Source organism: Solanum verrucosum, unplaced genomic scaffold (genome assembly GCF_900185275.1).
Source record: "Solanum verrucosum unplaced genomic scaffold, falcon-dt-bn FXZP01000229.1, whole genome shotgun sequence".
NCBI classification, from domain to species: domain Eukaryota; kingdom Viridiplantae; phylum Streptophyta; class Magnoliopsida; order Solanales; family Solanaceae; genus Solanum; species Solanum verrucosum.
The window spans coordinates 4,565,950-4,584,606 of NW_026020011.1; the positions used below are offsets into that span (position 1 = coordinate 4,565,950).

Here is an 18,657-nt window from a genome sequence, read left to right on the forward strand (position 1 = left end):
TTTGTGAATGTTGTTTCGTTTAGCTGTGCCTTTATGAGACATACGTTCTCAATGAAGCATCTAAGTGCCTACATTGGCAGGAGGTCGCCACCGTTTTAAACCCATCGTCCCTCATCTGAAGTGAGGTTGATCTACTGCAGTCTTGAAAATGGCTTATTGTCTGTGCATCTGTTTGTCTTCGATGATGAATTTTGAGACTCTGGTTTCTGCTTATAGTTGTGGCTTGTTAGGCCATTGCTGGTGAACCCACAGTTTTTCTTCTAGCTCATTTCTATCCAGTATAGGTTATTGAATTTGGAACGAACCTAATTGTGTGTTTTCCCTTTAGTCTATTTGGGAAGTCACAGATCTTGTGGTATAGTGTTTAAGATTATCCTTTTGTTAATACTACGCCAAAAAAACATCTTTTTTACCATGAAATTACTGCCGTTTAAAAAACCTTGTATGTAGGCATATTATGTACTCCATCTAATGGTATTTTACTTTGAATTTTATATATAATATATTTATGAATTTTAGAATGGATATCATATTCAATAATTGATTTTCGGATTGAACTTTGTGTTGTTTATTCAGCCCAATTCACATCATCTGTCAAATACTAGCCAGTTCAATTTTTCAAATGTCCAATATATTAGTCTACTGCGGCATCTCAATTTTTATTAATAGTAGAAGTTGTATGTTCTAACGAGCAAATTATTGGGTGATTTGAGGTTGTTAATTATCATGACTTGTAAAAAGTACAAAAAAATTTGAACTTAAAAAATTCAAAACTAATTTGAGGTTATTCGTGGTAAAGTAAGTTTACTGAGAGGAAGTGGTGATCTCGTCTTGTTTGTTGGGAGAGAAAAAGTATTTGAACCATCTTTTCTAACTAGATAGCGAGTGATCACTTAGCAATGAATACTAATCGAAAATTGTTGGAAATGAGTATCTATCCATTGTGGGAATCAAACCTGTGTCTAGATTGGATCATAATATCTTCATCTAGATTATCGAAATTTTCATAATCTAATTTAAATGACCCAAACGCCCACCCTAACTTTAACTCATTCCACATTCATTAACAAAACAATAAGCACAAAAATAATTCATTGAGTTATTTTCAACTAATAAAATAAATTAATCATTTTCTTTAAATTGCTAAATCAATATTAGAATGGAATGAATTATTGATTTGAGGTAAAATACAATATTTGATCATTGGACCAAAAATAAAATAAAATATTGCATTGTAATTTTTCACAAAATTCCAAATGGGACCCTAGGGTTTTAGCAGGTTTAACACTACTACTTTCTCTTCCATTGGAGTAGCTCAATTTCATTCTCTCCTCTGGTGGAGCTTATGAATTAGTTTCCTGTTGTGCTGAAGCTGTTCACATTCATATAATCTGGAGGATTTGGAGCATGGCTTTGTCCATTTCGAGGAGGGTTTTGCGTTCTTTTGCTTCTTTGAACTCACTTCGACCACTTTCTGCTTCTAATGGTATCCCTTTTTCTCGATTATTTCTGGGTTTTGACGATTCTATTGAAAAAATAAAATCTTTATTGTAAATTCAATCTTCAGGTGGATCCTAGATCCATGTAGTGATATAGATGTATATGTTTTTGTGAAAATGGAGGCTAGTTTAATAAAAAGACAGGCATTTTCAAGTTTTATACGTGTTGCAGCTTACTGAGGATCTAACCTTAGATACGAGGTTGTGGAGAACACATGTTAGGGTATAGCATTGTCTTGCTCGTCTTTTCATACCGGTAGCTGTAGTAATTTGTCGTAGTTGCTTGTCCTTCAATTTCAGTTACTGCTGTTGTACTTCGATTATCACACTATCTCCGATTGCTGTTTTTGTTTATGTATTTCTGATTTATCCACTAGGTCAGTCGGTTGGTTCTTTGCACCTAGTTTTGGTGTAGCAACTATATTTCGATTCATCCTATTTTTTCAAGGGTTTCATAGTTGGACCTTTAATCCCTTTCATATGATGGGAGTTGCCGGTGTATTGGGTGCTGCTTTGCTATGCGCCATTCATGGTGCTACTGTAGAAAATACTTTATTTGAAGACGGTGATGGTGCAAATACATTCCATGCTTTTAACCCAACTCAAGCCGAAGAAACCTATTCAAAGGTCACTGCTAACCACTTTTGGGTCCCAAATCTTTGGGGTTACTTTTTCCAATAAACGTTGGTTACATTTCTTTATGTTATATGTACCTACAACCGGTTTATGGATGAGTGCTCTTGGAGTAGTTGGTCTAGCTCTGAACCTACGTGCTTATGACTTCGTTTCTCAGGAAATTTGCGCTTGTAATCAATGTTATTTTTTTTTCAGAATGCTTTTTGTCATGCTTTCTATTGTATTCTCTACTTTCGTTAATTCTTTTTGTTCTGCTTTTCCTTGAGCCAAGAGTCTATGAGAAACAACCTCTTAACCTCTCAAGGTAGGAGGAACGTTTGCGTACACTTTACCCTCCCTAGACATTGGATGTTGATGATATATATGTATGTATAGTTTGTGCAGAATCCTCTGGTTAAAAATTGGATCTGCCTGTCTTCTATAGATGCATGGTTTATTTATTTATATTTTTTGTTTTATTTTATAATTTTGTGAAACAGTGAAGGCTAATATTCTTGGGGATGGAGTGTCTTGTGTGGAATCTTCGGTCTTCAGAAAGGTAAATTCTTATCGCTGAGAATTCTGTTTTCCCTAATATTTTGCGTTTATTTGCAGTGAGATGTTGTCTATTGATAATTTGATATCCTTTAGAGTTTAGAGTAGTATCTTTTTATGTGCATTAGGCACTATTACGTGAGGTTCTCTTAACTTGAAGGTGCTACTTAAGCTTACCAGGATTGAAAAAAGACGAGTTTGATATGAGTATTTTAAGCCTGTTTCGAATTTCTCAATGCAGGATGAATCATTGTTCCTCGCGTGTCGAAGATATTCAACTTCTTTGCTGACTCCTGATTCCAGTGATGGTTCATTTCCCTCGGATTTATTATCCAAGAAACGTGTCTCGACTCCAGAGCGTGAGATAGGTATAATTTGACATTTTCATTAACTGTCTAGGTCTGTCACTTCTGCTAGAAGTTTTATTATTCATCGTTGTGTATGCTGACCATTAATAGTTAAAACCTGTTTGTGTAATGCTTTGCTTGGAAATGTTGTCAGTCTTTGAATACTTGGATCAAGAAACAATAACTACTACTTCTATGCCTCAATCACAAGCATGGGACAGGATAGGACCGGGAAGAAAAAAGGTTTTTATTTTTTTATAAGTGAAGGAATTGTATTAACAAAAAGGGAAAGACTGTAAAGAACAGGTAAAAGGATTACTATCTAAAGTGAGTTCATTTTTATAAAAGTAATCCAATCATCAATACATGTTGGGTATCATGAGTTCAGCAATATACAAAAAATTACACAACCAGATGCATTTCCAAAGCGATCTATTTACTTCCAAACGTTTTCAGTTCCATTTTCTCCATGTGGTCCACAACTCCCTGGGGAGTCACTTCCATGTTCTTTTCCTTCTTGTTCCCCTTCTCTGTAAGCATCAGTGCCAAAAAGATTTAGCAGCAGGTTCCATAACTTCGTCACAAACTTTTGCATTGCATGACAAAATGATCGTTTCCACCCCTATCTCTCTGCTCATAAAGCACCGGCCACATGATTCTCTTTCTTTCTTCAAGTCCACAGGTGTCTAACTGTCACTCCCGTGAGAGCATACACTTGTCCCTCATTGTGTAGGGTTTCTAGAAGGTTAATTATGGAGTGCGAAAGTTAACCCATTGCCTTACTGTTTTGGATTGGATATGCATATTCTTTGCATGGTATTAGGCTCAAGTTTTAGTATTCTGGTGACAATAAATATTCTGGTAATTGGAAACTAAAACCAACTGTAAAAGATGTAAAGCCTCTATCTGGTGACAATTAATAAAGTAAACTAGCATCTGGAAGATACATCTTTTCCATGACTATCTTATTGTCTACATTTGGGATGTAATACGTTTGCAAGCTTGGGTGTGTGCTACTAATCAATGCCAATCTACCCCATTGTGAGAATTTTTTCAACCTACTAGCTTCTTCTCAAATATCTGAAGCACTGAAGTCCAAACTGCAAGCAGGCAAAAATGTGTGCTGTTTAGTTACTTGGTCAATGACTCGATGTGCTTTGAGAGCTCTTGGATAGGATAGTAATAATAATATCTAACCCTATGCATATCCTGCTCACTGGGATAAGAATGCTCGTCCTAATCCAAAAGAGTGGCAGACATCTAAGAACAGTAGTTTGAACAGAATGTTAATAGCTTTGTATAGATCAATCATCTTGTAATTGCAACAAGTGTTAATGGGTGACCATATGATCATCATATTCGATCAGTAATATTTTTATGATCCCCACAGGTTTTATAGGATAGCTTAAAGTATCACTTCTTGCAGAAAACATGTCTTTGGCTTCAATAGCATTTTTGGGGAAGTTCCATTTCTCCTTATTAGATTTTTGGAGAATGAGGCTTGTGTATTTTTTAATATTTGGCACTAAAATAACTATACCTCAATCCCAAGCAAGATAGGGTCTGCTGTATGGCACAAAATTATTATATAATATTGATTAGTGGAATTATAGTTCCTCATATTGCCATGACTAACTTAGAAACTGAAGGAATTTAATGAAAACAAAGTTAGTTATCATGCTTCATGGAAATGTGTTTTTTTGGTTGCGACATGCTGGTTTAAGTACAATCTGCTAATCTTTTCCCCTTGTCTTGTGAAGTAACAAGAAGTAATAGTTAAAAATCTTTGTTGCTTGCGCAGCATTTCACCAACTATGAATGAACACTTTCTAGGTCATCATATATTGTCCTTTGTAAGGATGATCACCTCAAATTGATAGTACAAAAGAGAGTTGGTCTAATTTTTTCTCCGTATAATTTCTTTCCTCATTTACACTGAGAATTTATTCGGAATGGATGAGTCTATATTGTTTGACTTTGTGTAACTATCTTATTGATTACTGTATGTGGTAGGGCTCCTTCAGGACCTGGTCATTCCAGTAACGAACTTCAATAATGAAGACAAGGGCTTTATGTGTTTGGCTGGTGATGTCTTTGATGTGCCAATCAGGAAAGATATTATTCATCGGGTTGTTAGATGGCAGCTTGCAAAACGGCAGCAGGTGCACGCACGGTTATTTTGAATCCCAAAATTTAAGTTGTAGACATCATGCATATGCTACTCCTTACTCTGTGTTTTCCACGCTTTAGAGCATTTATCATTTTCCATTTATATTTCTGTCTATTGCTTCTGTGGGAAATTAAGAGATTTTTTTTTGTGTGGGGGGGGGGGGTTGGTACCAGGAATATTTTTTGACACTCTGATTTTCATTCTCAAAAAAAGAAAAAGAAAAAAAGAATCAAGATGAATATTTTGAGGCATATGAAAACCAACAAAACTTATATGCCTTTGGGGACAACTGTTCTTTTTGTAATGTTGCTGATAAACAAAGTTGACTTGAAAAAGGAAAATGTTGCAGACAAAAAATGATCTACTGTGGATCTTTTGAATCAATCAGGCCCTCCTATTCTCCTACCTGCTTTCTACATTTATGCTTGTTCCCTTGATTCTACCACTTCTTTGTAAACTATAGTTACTTGCCAAAGCGCAGTAGAGGATTCAATAGGTATTTTAAGACATACTCTTGGTGAACTTTGCAGGGGACCCATTCAACTAAAACTATTAGTGAAGTTAGTGGGACTGGGAGAAAACCGTGGAATCAGAAGGGCACAGGGCGAGCGAGGCATGGAACACTGCGTGGTCCTCAGGTTACATTATCTTGCCTTTTTCCTGTTCAGATTGTCTTGAATTTATTACGTTTTATGATTATTTGATATCACATCAGAAAAAATAAAATGTGTTATTGCGATCAATGCAGTTTCGAGGTGGTGCCACTATGCACGGTCCAAAACCACGAAGTCACGCAATCAAACTGAACAAGAAGGTTCGGCGGCTAGGATTGAAGATTGCACTATCAGCTCGTGCAGCTGAAGGAAAGGCAAGCAACATCCATTCCATGCATGCATTTTTTTGTTTGGGAACTTTTCTCCCAAAAGAAACTTGGAACTAAAAGAAAGCAAAAAAGAAAATGGAAACTCAAAGAGTATAGATGAGTCGTTGAGATATTTGTATTGTTTGGTTTCAAACACTTTCTTTTTGGGTTTTGTGATTTGAAATCAAACAACAATCTGAGATCAAGCTATCAAAAAAGTAAAAACAAAGGCCAAAACTTGCTGTCTCATTTTCTTCCTTTCTCTTGGAACTCTCATTCTTTTGGTTTTCGAAAATACATTTAATAGAAACAAATGTTTCCTCGGTTTTTTAATCTATTATTTGTCATCAAATTGAATCAACCAAAATATTTTGAAAAGTGAATACATTTTTTGAACAATGAAACATAATTTCATGACCTCTTCACGAGAAGAGTTGGTCAGTTTTAATCATTAACCTTGATAAGCTTCCAGAATTAACGTGCTTTGGTTTATACGAGTGGCATTTTCCTTTTTTGCATCAACACTGGTCATCTGTTTTGTGGTGCAACTCCTGCTTTCCTTCACAATAAATGATATGAACTTTTCTTCGTTTTCATTCATTGATTTAGTTTATCTCAATTGCACTGCATGCAGCTTCTGGTTTTTGAGGATTTAGAGATTCCTTCGCACAAAACAAAAAACGTAGTGAACTATTTCAACCAATTGGAGAATACCAAGAAGCTTCTGGTGGTGGATGGTGGCCCAATCAGTGAAAAACTAAAGTTGGCTACTCAGAATGTACACTATGTCAATGTGTTGCCTTCAATTGTAAGTTTCCAATTCTATTAAACATCATTGCAACAGTGTGCATATAAGCATGTGTTTCCACGACAACGTGTTTGGGCTTTTCTATATGAGGATCCAGTTCATGGGAGTTTTGTTAAGATGACTTCCATTTTCTTGATTTTGGTATGCATGATTTGCTTTTGCCTCATCAGTCCTCTAGTATGCTGCATTTTTTTGGTGAAACTATTGGCTACAATATGGAAAAGCTACAGAATTTATTTGAGTTCATTGCTAAAGCATCAAACTTCTTACATATTCATTACCTGAGATTTTTGCATGCTTTTTTACTGTAACTCCTCCTACTGCCCCCAACCACTTCACCATCACAAGTGAAAAAATTAAACAAATGACTGCAAAAGGCTGATCTTTTATCCTCTTTGCTCCATGCCAGGGTCTAAACGTCTACAGTATTTTGCTACATGATACACTAGTCATGTCCCGTGATGCAGTGAATAAGATAGTCGAGAGGATGCACACTCCTATCAATCGCTAAGGGAGCATCTGGGGTTAAAAGGGAATGGATCTTGTTAGTTTTTGTCAGCAAAGATAAAAGCATAGAAAATATTTCTTGTATTGTTTTTCGTTAATTTTAAAATCATAGGGCTGGTAATTTTTCTTATTGTCCTCCGTTATTTTCCTTGAAAGTACAATCAACATTTGCATTGCTTCATGCAAGTAATTGAGGTACTACTTAAGATTCTGTTCAGATAACATATTTCCTGGTTTAGGAGAACATTACACTGCCTTTCTAATGCACTTCTTGTTTAACCTTGACATAGAATTCTTGATCTTTTCTTCATTACTAATTATTCTTGTATAGATTTTCTTCTGGATAAATAAGTTGTATATTAGCTAGTCCTGATCTTTGAGCTAGTCTGTTCATTCATTTTTCTCACCAACAACATACCCAGTGTAATCACACTAGCGGTGGGGTCTGGGCAAGGTAGAATCAAGAATGTACACAAATCTTACTCCTACCTCGTAGAGGTAGAGACATTTCCGAAAGACTCATTCTTTCTCTTACCATTGATGTTAAATTGTCTTCGATTCTTATACATGACAAAACTAGATAGAGGATGGGTGGTTTTGAACTTTTGACCACATAGTTAACAAGCAACCGAGAAATTACATTCGATAATCTTGAAAATGCGTGGTAAGTTCAACCCTTGCTTGCCTTATAGGCTAACCTTCAAGGTTAAAAAGCAAAACTTGGTTGACCTTGAAGTTTTGTCCATATGGCAAATAGGGTCAAAAGTTCAAGATCATCCATATCCAACGCCATTAATTACCCATTTTTCTTAATTAACGATTAAGAGTTGCAATCAATCTTTGTTAAGATGGCCTTGAAACGATGAGTATTCTTATATTAACCTAGAAATTTGTCTCCCCTTCAGGATGAACGCTTAGAAGGTGTGCTAGCTCTTCGATAGGACCAAGTCTTTTTAATCTCATACATTTGGCAACTAAAAAAAGATCCAAAATATAAATTCGAAAAAGCCTTGGATCAACTTGAAATCAACCAAAATTAATAGATCATTGTCTCACTAAAACAGCTGTATGAAATTTATTTATGTAAGTAATTACATGAGGTAATAATCATTGAGGACCATTTCAAAATCAAGGACCCATCTTCCAAGCAAAAAGTCACAAAGTTCTGCCTCCTTTTATGTGTAAGAGTAATTGAAAAGACTTGTAATAGGGTGGCAACTAGCAGTTTTTCGAAAAATCAAATCAAATTGAAAAATAAATTGTAAAAAAAAATCTTTGTTTGATTTCAATATTTGAAAAATTGGCTTAATTGATTTGATTTTCTGAAAAATCGATCCAAATTGAACTGAAGATTTGTCAAATTAAGTAAATAAATGAATAATTAACAGGGAAAAAAATATACAAATGTCATGATATCTTTGATGCTTTCCTTTTTTCTTTTTTTTACTATATGATTGAATGTTCCTGTCCTCTTTCTACATACTGTATTCTATTCTATTTATTTTCTTTAAGAAAAAAAGAAGAATAAAATAGGCATGCAAATGAGTAGTAAAAGCAAATGTCTAAAGGCTCAGACAACAATTAAAAGGATGTTGGACCACTTAATACTTTTGCATGCCAACTTAGATGTTCCGTTGGATCGTTTATAAATCGTATTGGATCGTCAAAATATATTAGGTGTTGTATTGTTTGAAAGCCACTCTATTATCATATGTAGAACACAATTTATTTTTTAGTTTGTGCATATGAGGTTGCAAAGGTATGAATCATATTCCAAATTGATGTATATTTTGTATGATTATTGATATATTGTATACGCATACATAAATTTTATACAATAGTAGTTTTAGATGACACGAATTGTGGCTTCACCATTGATTAGACTAGTACAATAATAAAAATTCAATAAAATTTAACAAAGTGAAATCTGAGAGGAATAGAGTGTTCGCAGATCTTACTACTATCTTCGCAAGGTAGAGAGTTCGTTTTCGAAAAACCCTCAGGGAAAAAAAGACCCTCCATTTTCTATCTTCTTTATCTTTATTTTCCATTATCACAAAGCCCACAAATGCCAAAAAAAATTGTGGAAAAAATATTTGGAACAAAATAATTGAATAAATCCAATTTGAAAAGGTAGAAAAAGATGTTGACGGAGAGGTTGCCTATTTTTTTAAAAGTGGATAATGAGCATGAAGCACAAGTTTCCAAAATATGATAAATACGTTTACCATAAAATATTGGGTGATGTGTATAAATTATTTTATTTTAATATTATAAAAATATAAATGTGAACTGACCCCTCACTTCTGCTCTATCAGAAGTTACTAAAATAACATGAAAATAGTCAAAGTGATATGATGTCGTTTATTTTTACTAGTTAATTATTGTAAAAAAAAAAAAAGAATTTTGGTTTTTATTTGTATATTTCTAACATATCAATAAAAAAAATCCTTATTTTTTTAATCATTAATTACTTATTGTGTAAATTATTTTTAAAAACCTAATATTAAATATTACTAGTAATACATATTATAATAAAATTCTTATATCAATTATTATTTCTTAAAAAGCGTTCAAAGCTGAATAAGTAAATGTAACGAAAAAAAAGTAATATAATTATAGTAATAAAGATATTTATAATAGGAAATGTAACTATAGGTAAGTACAATAGTTGGCGTGAAGGAAGGAGAGTGACAATGTGACAACTAATTTTTTTTATTGTACTTTGAATTTAATCAAATTTTTGAGATAATATATGAGTTGTGAAATTCTCTCTCTCTCTCTTATATATATATATCGATTTGAAAGTATGAAATTTGTTTTTTTTTTAAATAGGCGAACACATCATCGGATTAGCCAGAAAAATAAGCACTTATTTTAATTTATATGAGATAATTTGATTATGTAAAATTTAAAAAGAAATAAAAAAGAAGAGTTTTGATTGTGATCTTAAATATGTTATAACATTTCTATAATTTAGTGGAATGATTTATCATAAGTTCTAACTAATGAGGTATTCTTCTACCTTTAGGCAAATATTATTAATACAAAATAAATCAATAGTTCAACTATTTCAAATAAAATGTCAGATGATATGAAGAAAAATAAATCTAAATAGAAGTAGAATTATTTTTAAAATGACAGTAACCTACACGGTGTAATCCCATAAGTGACATTTAAATATTCTTCATTGACATCAACATTGCATAAGCCTAATCAATTCAAAACAAACACAATCGGACTGTTTAAAATAAGTGAGTACAAAATAGTGTCTTTACAAAATAATAATAATACAAAATAGTGTCAAGTATTTATTTTGTCTTTATATATATATATATATATAAATAAAATAAAAATAGAAGTGTGTTTGTTTTCATTATGAACAAATGTCATGAAAAGAGACATAAAGATATAAACTTTTTTTTTGTTATTGCAAAGTACTGTTTTCATTCGGCGCAAATTAGGCAAATTTCACTTTAGAGGTATACGAAAGATCGTAATGGAGTGATAAATATATATATTTTTTAATATATATAATCATAAATTTTAGGGTCAATACAGATTATAGATATCATGTCATTTTTTATTAGAGAATGTTTTATTCTTCAAAATAAATTTTTAATACAAATTTAAATTTCATCAGACTCTAATACAAATATCTAATATCGATGGAAAACCAATTAGCCAGCAAGCAGCTGCAGCTGCAACTGCAGTGACAACCTACTCATCTTTATTTATTGTATACTTATTATAATGTTTTTTACTTTCACTTTCCTTTACCTAATTTACAAAATTCATTTACTCTTCTCCATTTCATCACTTTGGTACGAAAAAATAAATAAATTACTAGTCAACAAGTACTTTTTACCATGAAAAATAAATAAAGAAAAAGAAATCTCATCTACTTTTGAAAAGTTAGTACACAAAAAATTTAAAGCTAATTTATGTTTAATTTTATTTATTACTAATATAAATAATGTATTTTTTCAATAAATATTATTTATTTTTACTAATACAATAAATACACAATATTTGACTAAATATACAAATTTATTATATAAGGTAATTAATAAAAAATATTTTCACCAAATCAATAAATGTATAACAATTCATAAGATGCTGATTTATTTTTTTCCATTTCTTTAATTACATGTATAATGTATTCCAACATAATAGTAGTATACACCTTACTTTTTTGGAAATTTTAAATTTTAAATTTCAAACTTTGCTAGTGTTTGACCAACATTATGAATTAGATTTTGAAAATTTGTGTTTCACTTTTTTTTTTTTCAATTTTTTAATTAAGATTTTCATTTTCAAAACTTAAAATTCTTTTTATAAAATTCTTTTTAATAAAATGAAATTCTTAGTATTTTACACCCCCAATATATGCACCAATTTTCGATTTGCACCCTATTCTTGCAAAAAGATCAATAGATTAAGGGACAAATTAGTAAATAATAAGAGGTTAGAGTGTGCAAATCAAAAGATGATGCATATATTGAGGGTATAAAATGTTACAAATTCAATAAAATACATATTCAAACATCAATAATAACATATTTAATGAAATCTCACAAATGAAATCCAGAGAGAATACCTCATAAAAAATAAAAAAGTTATTTCCGAAAAACTTCCACTAAAATACATAGTCAAACATAACTTTTAAATTCTAAAAATTTAAATTTTAAATTTTAATTTCAAAATCTATAGCCCGAACTTAGCCATTCTTTTTAGGACAAACGAATAATTCTCTTATGGAACTTCTTATTTTGCCTTATTAGTTGCCTTGTGGACAAGAAGAGTTGTTTTTTACATAAATAAATTCAAGATTGCTTGGTGTTTCCTCTTCTCTCTCTCCTCTCCCTCTGTGTGTGTATGTATTCTTTCATTTCCTCTTTCTCCACCCCATCTCTCCAAATCCCCTATCTCTCTCTCTCTCTTCTGTTAAGCAGTGAGTTCTGTATGTTTTTCTCTGTTTAAAACATGTGAAATTTCAATCTAAACAGCTATACAAACAGCTCAAAATCTTTGATCATTTTTTCAAGATTTTTGTCTGACATTTTTTTTTTGATATTTCAGGTTGGTTAGATAGATTTGATGTTTCTTCTGGTTGCTGTTTCACTGGTAAATTCTTAGATTTTGATTTTCTATGAATTTTTTGGACTATTTTTACACCAATGCTGGGGATTCTTGTTTTTTTGTTACTGTTTATTGGGTTTTTCCCATTTTGTCTGCAAGCTTTTTAGTTCTGATGTTATCTGTGAATTTTTGTTTTTGTCTGAGATGGGGTTTTTGATGGGGAGTTTTCTTGAGATTTTTGATGAGTTTCTGATGTAAAGGTTCAATCTTTTTTGGTTTGCTGATGTTTGATTCAATGTAAAGAGTTCTTTGATGTTGGATAAACATGTACAATGCTGTTTGCTGGGATTTTCCCCATTTATCTGCAAGCTTTTTAGTTCTGGTGAATTGTTTTTGTCTGAGATGGGGTTTTTAATGGGGAGCTTTCTTGAGAATTTTGATGGGTTCTTGATACAAAGGTTCAATCTTTAATGGTTTACTGATATGTTTATTTCAATGTAAAAAGTTATTTGGTGCTGGACAAACATATACACCAATGCTGGGGATTCATGTTTTTGTTACTGTTTATTGGGCTTTTCCCCCTTTATCTGCAAGCTTTTAAGCTCTGGTGTTATCTGTAAATTTGTCTTTGTCTGAGATGGGGTTTTTAATGGGGAGTTTTCTTGAGACTTTTGATGGGTTTCTGGTGTAAAGGTTCAATCTTTTTTGGTTTGCTGATGTTTGATTCCATGCACAAAGTTCTTTGATACTGGATAAACATGTACACCAATGCTAGGGATTAGGGATTCATGTTTTTACTACTGTTAATTGGGCTTTCCCCCTTTATCTGCAAGGTTTTTTGTTCTGGTGTTATCTGTGAATTTGTTTTTGTCTGAGATGGGGTTTTCAGTGGGGAGTTTTCTTGAAAATTTTGATAGTTTTCTGATTTAAAGGTTCAATCATTTTTTGGCTTGCTGATGTTTGATTCAATGTAAAATCTTCTATGATGCCGGATAAACATGTACACCAATGCTGGGGCTTCATGTTTTTGTTACAATTTATTGGTTGACATAGAGGTGTCTTTATCTGCCTTCTTTTGGGTAAATTTTGTTTCTGAGAAGAGAATGAGAATGCCTTTGAGAGCATGATGCGTATGCATCGACTAGATGTAATTGTATCTGAATTTGGTTGTGAAGGCATGCTAATATGCATGCTTATCAGCCAACAGTTGGTATGAAAATATTTGCTTTAGTGGAATGAAGTGATATTTTCCACCAATCTTTCTTGTGTTGGCATTGGAGCTGCATTTCTTACATCATAGATCATAATATGTTGATAATAGTTATATTCTACTGCTCTCGTAGGTTAGCTTCCTGAATTTGACTATGGTTTAACCTTACATTTTCCAGGTTTGCTAAGGAAAAAGTGTGTGAATCTTCTCACACTACAATACTATCTCAAACCCTTTTTGAGATTGTAAGCTTGGTATACTATAGCCCTAATGCAGGGGAAACAGAATACCGTTGGTTCCCTCCAAGAAACTTTAGGCTTTAATCATGGTTCGACGCCTAGTGAAGGTGGTGTAGATCAGCAGATATGTTGGAATAATTTGCAAAATTCTGCACAGAATCACCTGCCAGATTATATGGTTTCTTCTAATGCGACTAATAGTCCATTCTTCAATCCTATGAGCCAAGAGAGACAGAATGTAACCAGGGGGAGTTTAGGAGAATCCAGCTCCTCTATTGCACCGAATTGTGCTAGTCAGAGTGAACAGAAAGCAGATCATGGATGGTCATCCGCAATGACTACATATCATGGACCTTCACTGATCTGTAACGAACAGCAATGTGGGTCTTCTAACATTATGTCATTGAATGATTTTTTTTCTCAAGGTTCTAGTTCTAGCACCATTCCTCATGAAATCAACAGGAATCCAGCATTTGAGGGGTGCAGTGACAACGATGACGATGGCTGTCAAGTGATGGAGTGTACTCCATACAATTCTGTTAGACCAGGAAAAGAGCGAATGTCATCTGCTTGTACTTATTTAGGTAATGGGTGTTCGACGGATGATAGTGGTGATGGCAGGCCAGAAAGTTCACCGGATTCTAGGCGCTTTTGTAAGAGAAAAACACTTGAAGGATATCTAGCACAATCTTCAGGAAGTGGAAGTTCTGATTATATTCCTCTTGCTGAAAATAGCATATGGCATTCTGGACCTGCATCACATAGTATGAGTACAGGTGCAAATATCTCTGCTCCAACAGAAAGTGTCAGAAGCATCAATATGTCAGAGCATGTGATCCCAAGACTTGGGCTTACCATGGGAGGAGCCGCTGCGGTAACTCCTGTTGGTACTCCGGCTTCAAGAAGTGCAGAAAGTTCTCATAGAAATTTCAGGGTGAGGTTTGATGGCTCACTTCAGCAAGATTATCTTCCCAGTAATATCTTTCCTGATGTGGATAATGTTGGAAATGTTAATCGGTCATCTGAACAGCAATTACCAGAGCTACTTCCTAATATCCCTTTGGATTTGAGGTCTGTGCCTGCTGCAGACAGTGGAAATACTCAAAGGCAGCCTGTTGTAATGCATGTTTCTTCTCTGCATCGAGGTGCACAGACTAGGTGGAGTTCAGCATCAAGTTCCAGAACTGGCAGTTCATCAAGTTCTGCTCGAGAGAGAAATTCAGCAACATTTGAAGAGCCTAACTCAAGAAGTGTGTCAAGAAACATCTCACAACATCCTATGTTCATACCTTCAACTAATGGGAGAAACTTGAACCAAAATCCTGCCAGCTTGAATTTAGCTGGAAGAAATGTTTCTGTTGCTGGAAATGTCGCATCCAGTTCAGGGGTCCACGCTTCTTCTCCTAATAGAGTTCTCCACAGATCTCCTCAATATCACCGGAGGCTGTCAGAATTAGTTCGTAGATCTATGTTGTCTCCAGCTAGCACTGGATCTGGAGGTGTTAATGGTAATAGTCGTCCACTACGTTTGAGTTCTCCTATCTCACAGGAGATGGCACTTCCTGGAAACCATGAGCATCGTACATCGAGTTCAGTGGAGCGACATCCTGATGATGCTATAGGACTCTCCAATTCCTCGAGGTCTTTGGCTGCTGCACGGGAAGGAAGAAGTAGGCTAGTCACTGAGGTATATTCAGTTCACTGATCATGTTGTAGTTATCACCTCCTTGGCTCATTCAGCATAAATTTTTGTGTGGGCCAGGTGTTATATCCAGTCATCCCAATGCCATTAGATTTTCTTTAGTAATTAAATTAAGCAGTGGGTTTCATCAGGGATAAAACTGGTGGCCTGCCAACTGTTATACATGCATACCTGTCCTAATTTGATCAATCAATCCAAATTAGGGAGGATATGCATCTAATTTATAGGTGCCACAAATGTTTTAACAAAATTTTGGCTTCACTGAAGGCTTTTGTGATGCGATTTAGTTTGCATTGTTGAAGCCTTCTATTTAAAAATTACCGACCAACTAATATTCTTTTTATTGAACAGATTCGCCATGTGTTAGATCTTATGCGCAGGGGGGAAGGGCTAAGTGTTGAGGTAAGATTCTTACTATTGCCTTATCAGAAAAATTAAAATATTTTGAGGTCAGAGTCTTAATGTCCTTTCAGTTGAATGATGGCTTATATGTCCCGATTTTGCATGTCTTTGTGTTATATGCTCGATTAGAGATAAAATCTTTTTCAGTAATCTTTTATGACCTGGTATATAGCAGTGACAGTAATAATGTAATATAACACGAAAGTTCTGGCCTTCGGACCTTTTACTTTTGGCTGACTACTTCATATAAGGTAAGTCAAACACAATTCTGTTTCTTTTCTCTTTGTGAAAAGAATAGTTAAGCTGAACCACGTGATATGTGGTAGAGGGGCTACAGTTGAAGAAATTTCTTTAAACAAAAGCATGAATGAAGTACATGGCTATTCTAGAAACTAGAAAGCATGTGCAGTAACTGAAATCTTATTAGCTCTTTCTCTGCATGAATGTCTAGTACGTCTTTAAAGGGAACAAGCCGCATCAATTCATTTTACCTCCACCCATCTGGGTCCTGGACTTGAATGTATTTGTTTTGGGGCAAATTTCTTTTTTGATAATCATCAGGTAGAAAGAGATGGGCGGGCACACTTTTGGACTTTGTACCTATTCCCCTTTTCGTTATTGCCGAGGGTCTTTTGTAAACGATCTCTCTTCCTGTATGAGGTAGTGGTAAGGTCTGCGTACGCTCTACCCTTCCCAGACCTCACTTGTGGGAGTATATTGGGTATGTTGTTGTTAACAATGGAAGTTAGAGGCATGTTAAAATGATACGACATGAAGATGTTTTAAATCTGTTCTTTTCTTGTCTTAGCAAAAAGTTGAACCGATAGACTTAGCTATCATAATATCTCTTCCTCATATTCCAGGATGTTATGATCCTTGATCAGTCGGTCTTCTTGGGGATGCCGGATATTCGAGATCGCCACAGGGATATGCGTCTTGATGTTGATAATATGTCATACGAGGTTAGTGGTCAAAACAGAATCACACTACATCCTATGGGGAAATGATGTGCTAAAACTCTGCCTATGTGATGTGTTTCCAGGAGTTATTGGCACTCGGAGAGCGCATTGGGGATGTTTGCACCGGGCTAAGTGAGGAAACTATTTCTAGTCGTTTGAAGCAGCGCAACTTTATTAGCATAAAAATAGAACAACCCGAGGAAGCAGAACCATGCTGCATATGCCGGGTACTCAATTTGACCTTCTCTACTATTAACTCTATCATTGAACCTCGTAAAGTAGAGTTCTAACGTGTATTCGATCATTTGCAGGAGGAATATAACAACGGAGATGGTCTTGGAACACTAGAGTGTGGACATGATTTCCATACAGACTGCATTAAGCAATGGCTCATGCAGAAGAATTTATGCCCGGTATGCAAGACGACGGGGCTTACTACATGAGAAAGAACCATATTCTTTGAAAATATTTGAATTGGAAGGAGTTTGTTCTAGAGATGAAATTAGCTCTAGCTGCATTAGACATTTATTTAGAACAAAATTTACATTATGGTTTTCTGGAATTTTACATTTGCTTTTACAATTAATTGAAACATCTTTTGGAATATTTATTTGGTTCATTGTCATTGCTTTACTTTTTTGAACAAAATGCTTGGTTATCCCTATGCATGCCTTGAAAATTTTGCCAGGTCTGAGGATTCTTATAGCTGTTTCCAGCTAGTTTTGGATTGAGATGTAGTTATTACTCTCATTTGGTTCGATGACTAAGTTATCTTGGGATTATAATCCTGCGGACTTGCTTATCCTACCTCACCTGAAAGGTGGGATAAAATAGCATCAAGTTTGATGTGATATGTGAGATATTAAGGATTAAGTTTGGTATGAAGGAGAATGATTTCGGTAGAAAATGTATACTTGAAAAATAAGTTGTTTTATTTATTTTTTAGTGCTCAATAAGTAAGAAAAAAATGTTATCTCGTGAGCATTTATATGTAATTTAGTAAAACACTACATAGAATGGGGTAGGGAGTGGGGTTGGGGGTGTTGGGTGAGTTAGGAGGATATAACAAATATAAAATATTACATAAAGAACTTGGCTATACTTTCTTTGTTTAAAAATATGATTATTATTTTTTCATGTTGTGTCCTTTTTACAAAGAGATTTTTCATTTTTACATAGAAGAGATCTTTTTTTTTACACGTGTAAAATTTAAAAAATTATTTTGTTCTATTTATTTTGTAAGAGGTCAAGAGATTTTATTTTCCGTGATGAGTCTTTCAAAAGTTACAAAAAATATCTTTCATTTAAATGACTAGTTTCTTAGCCTATAATTTTATAATGTCTATTACTTAAAAAAATAAGATTTTTAAAAATATCTTTTTTACTTCCCACGCGGTGTTCGAAGCTCGTGTTGGACTCCGATTAAATTCGAATCACGCATTACAACACCAGTACGAAGTATAAACAAAGATACTTTTTTGTTTAGTTAAAATCAAATCAAATTGATTATAATTGGGTTTTTTTTTCTTAATACCAAATCACCAATCATATTTTTTTCGATTTAATACGATTTATCAATTTTATTACACCCCATATTCTATCGATATAAATCCGTGCACCGAGCTCAGCCAACTATATAATATAAGATTTACAAAAAAGAAGGTGGATGGATTTCTCTATTTTAATTGCTGACGAAAATC

General features: G+C 33.9%; 2 protein-coding genes across 2 annotated transcripts; both read left to right on the forward strand.

Moving 5' to 3' along the window:
- Positions 1-1,237: 1,237 nt before the first annotated feature.
- LOC125819938 (uncharacterized) lies at positions 1,238-7,672 on the forward strand. Its single transcript, XM_049499342.1, has 8 exons — positions 1,238-1,486; positions 2,615-2,673; positions 2,911-3,037; positions 5,030-5,178; positions 5,717-5,824; positions 5,935-6,054; positions 6,683-6,856; positions 7,266-7,672. Exons 1-8 carry the CDS (start codon positions 1,408-1,410, stop codon positions 7,365-7,367), a joined length of 918 nt encoding a protein of 305 aa, XP_049355299.1. The 5' UTR covers positions 1,238-1,407; the 3' UTR covers positions 7,368-7,672.
- A 4,632-nt stretch (positions 7,673-12,304) lies between these two features.
- On the forward strand, positions 12,305-17,563 carry LOC125819869 (probable E3 ubiquitin-protein ligase RHG1A). Its single transcript, XM_049499269.1, has 6 exons — positions 12,305-12,490; positions 13,834-15,581; positions 15,948-15,998; positions 16,862-16,960; positions 17,041-17,184; positions 17,269-17,563. The coding sequence occupies exons 2-6, from the start codon at positions 13,926-13,928 to the stop codon at positions 17,398-17,400; spliced, it is 2,082 nt and encodes a 693-aa protein (XP_049355226.1). The 5' UTR covers positions 12,305-12,490; positions 13,834-13,925; the 3' UTR covers positions 17,401-17,563.
- Positions 17,564-18,657: the final 1,094 nt, after the last annotated feature.

Excerpts from the sequence above, each read along its gene's own strand:
- LOC125819938 (XM_049499342.1), top strand. The coding sequence starts at position 1,408 with ATGGCTTTGTCCATTTCGAGGAGGGTTTTGCGTTCTTTTGCTTCTTTG. Across the intron at positions 1,487-2,614 it reads ACCACTTTCTGCTTCTAATG|TGAAGGCTAATATTCTTGGG; the intron begins GTATCCCTTTTT and ends TTTGTGAAACAG. Across the intron at positions 6,857-7,265 it reads TCAATGTGTTGCCTTCAATT|GGTCTAAACGTCTACAGTAT; the intron begins GTAAGTTTCCAA and ends GCTCCATGCCAG.
- LOC125819869 (XM_049499269.1), top strand. The coding sequence starts at position 13,926 with ATGCAGGGGAAACAGAATACCGTTGGTTCCCTCCAAGAAACTTTAGGC. Across the intron at positions 15,999-16,861 it reads GGGAAGGGCTAAGTGTTGAG|GATGTTATGATCCTTGATCA; the intron begins GTAAGATTCTTA and ends CTCATATTCCAG. Across the intron at positions 16,961-17,040 it reads TTGATAATATGTCATACGAG|GAGTTATTGGCACTCGGAGA; the intron begins GTTAGTGGTCAA and ends ATGTGTTTCCAG.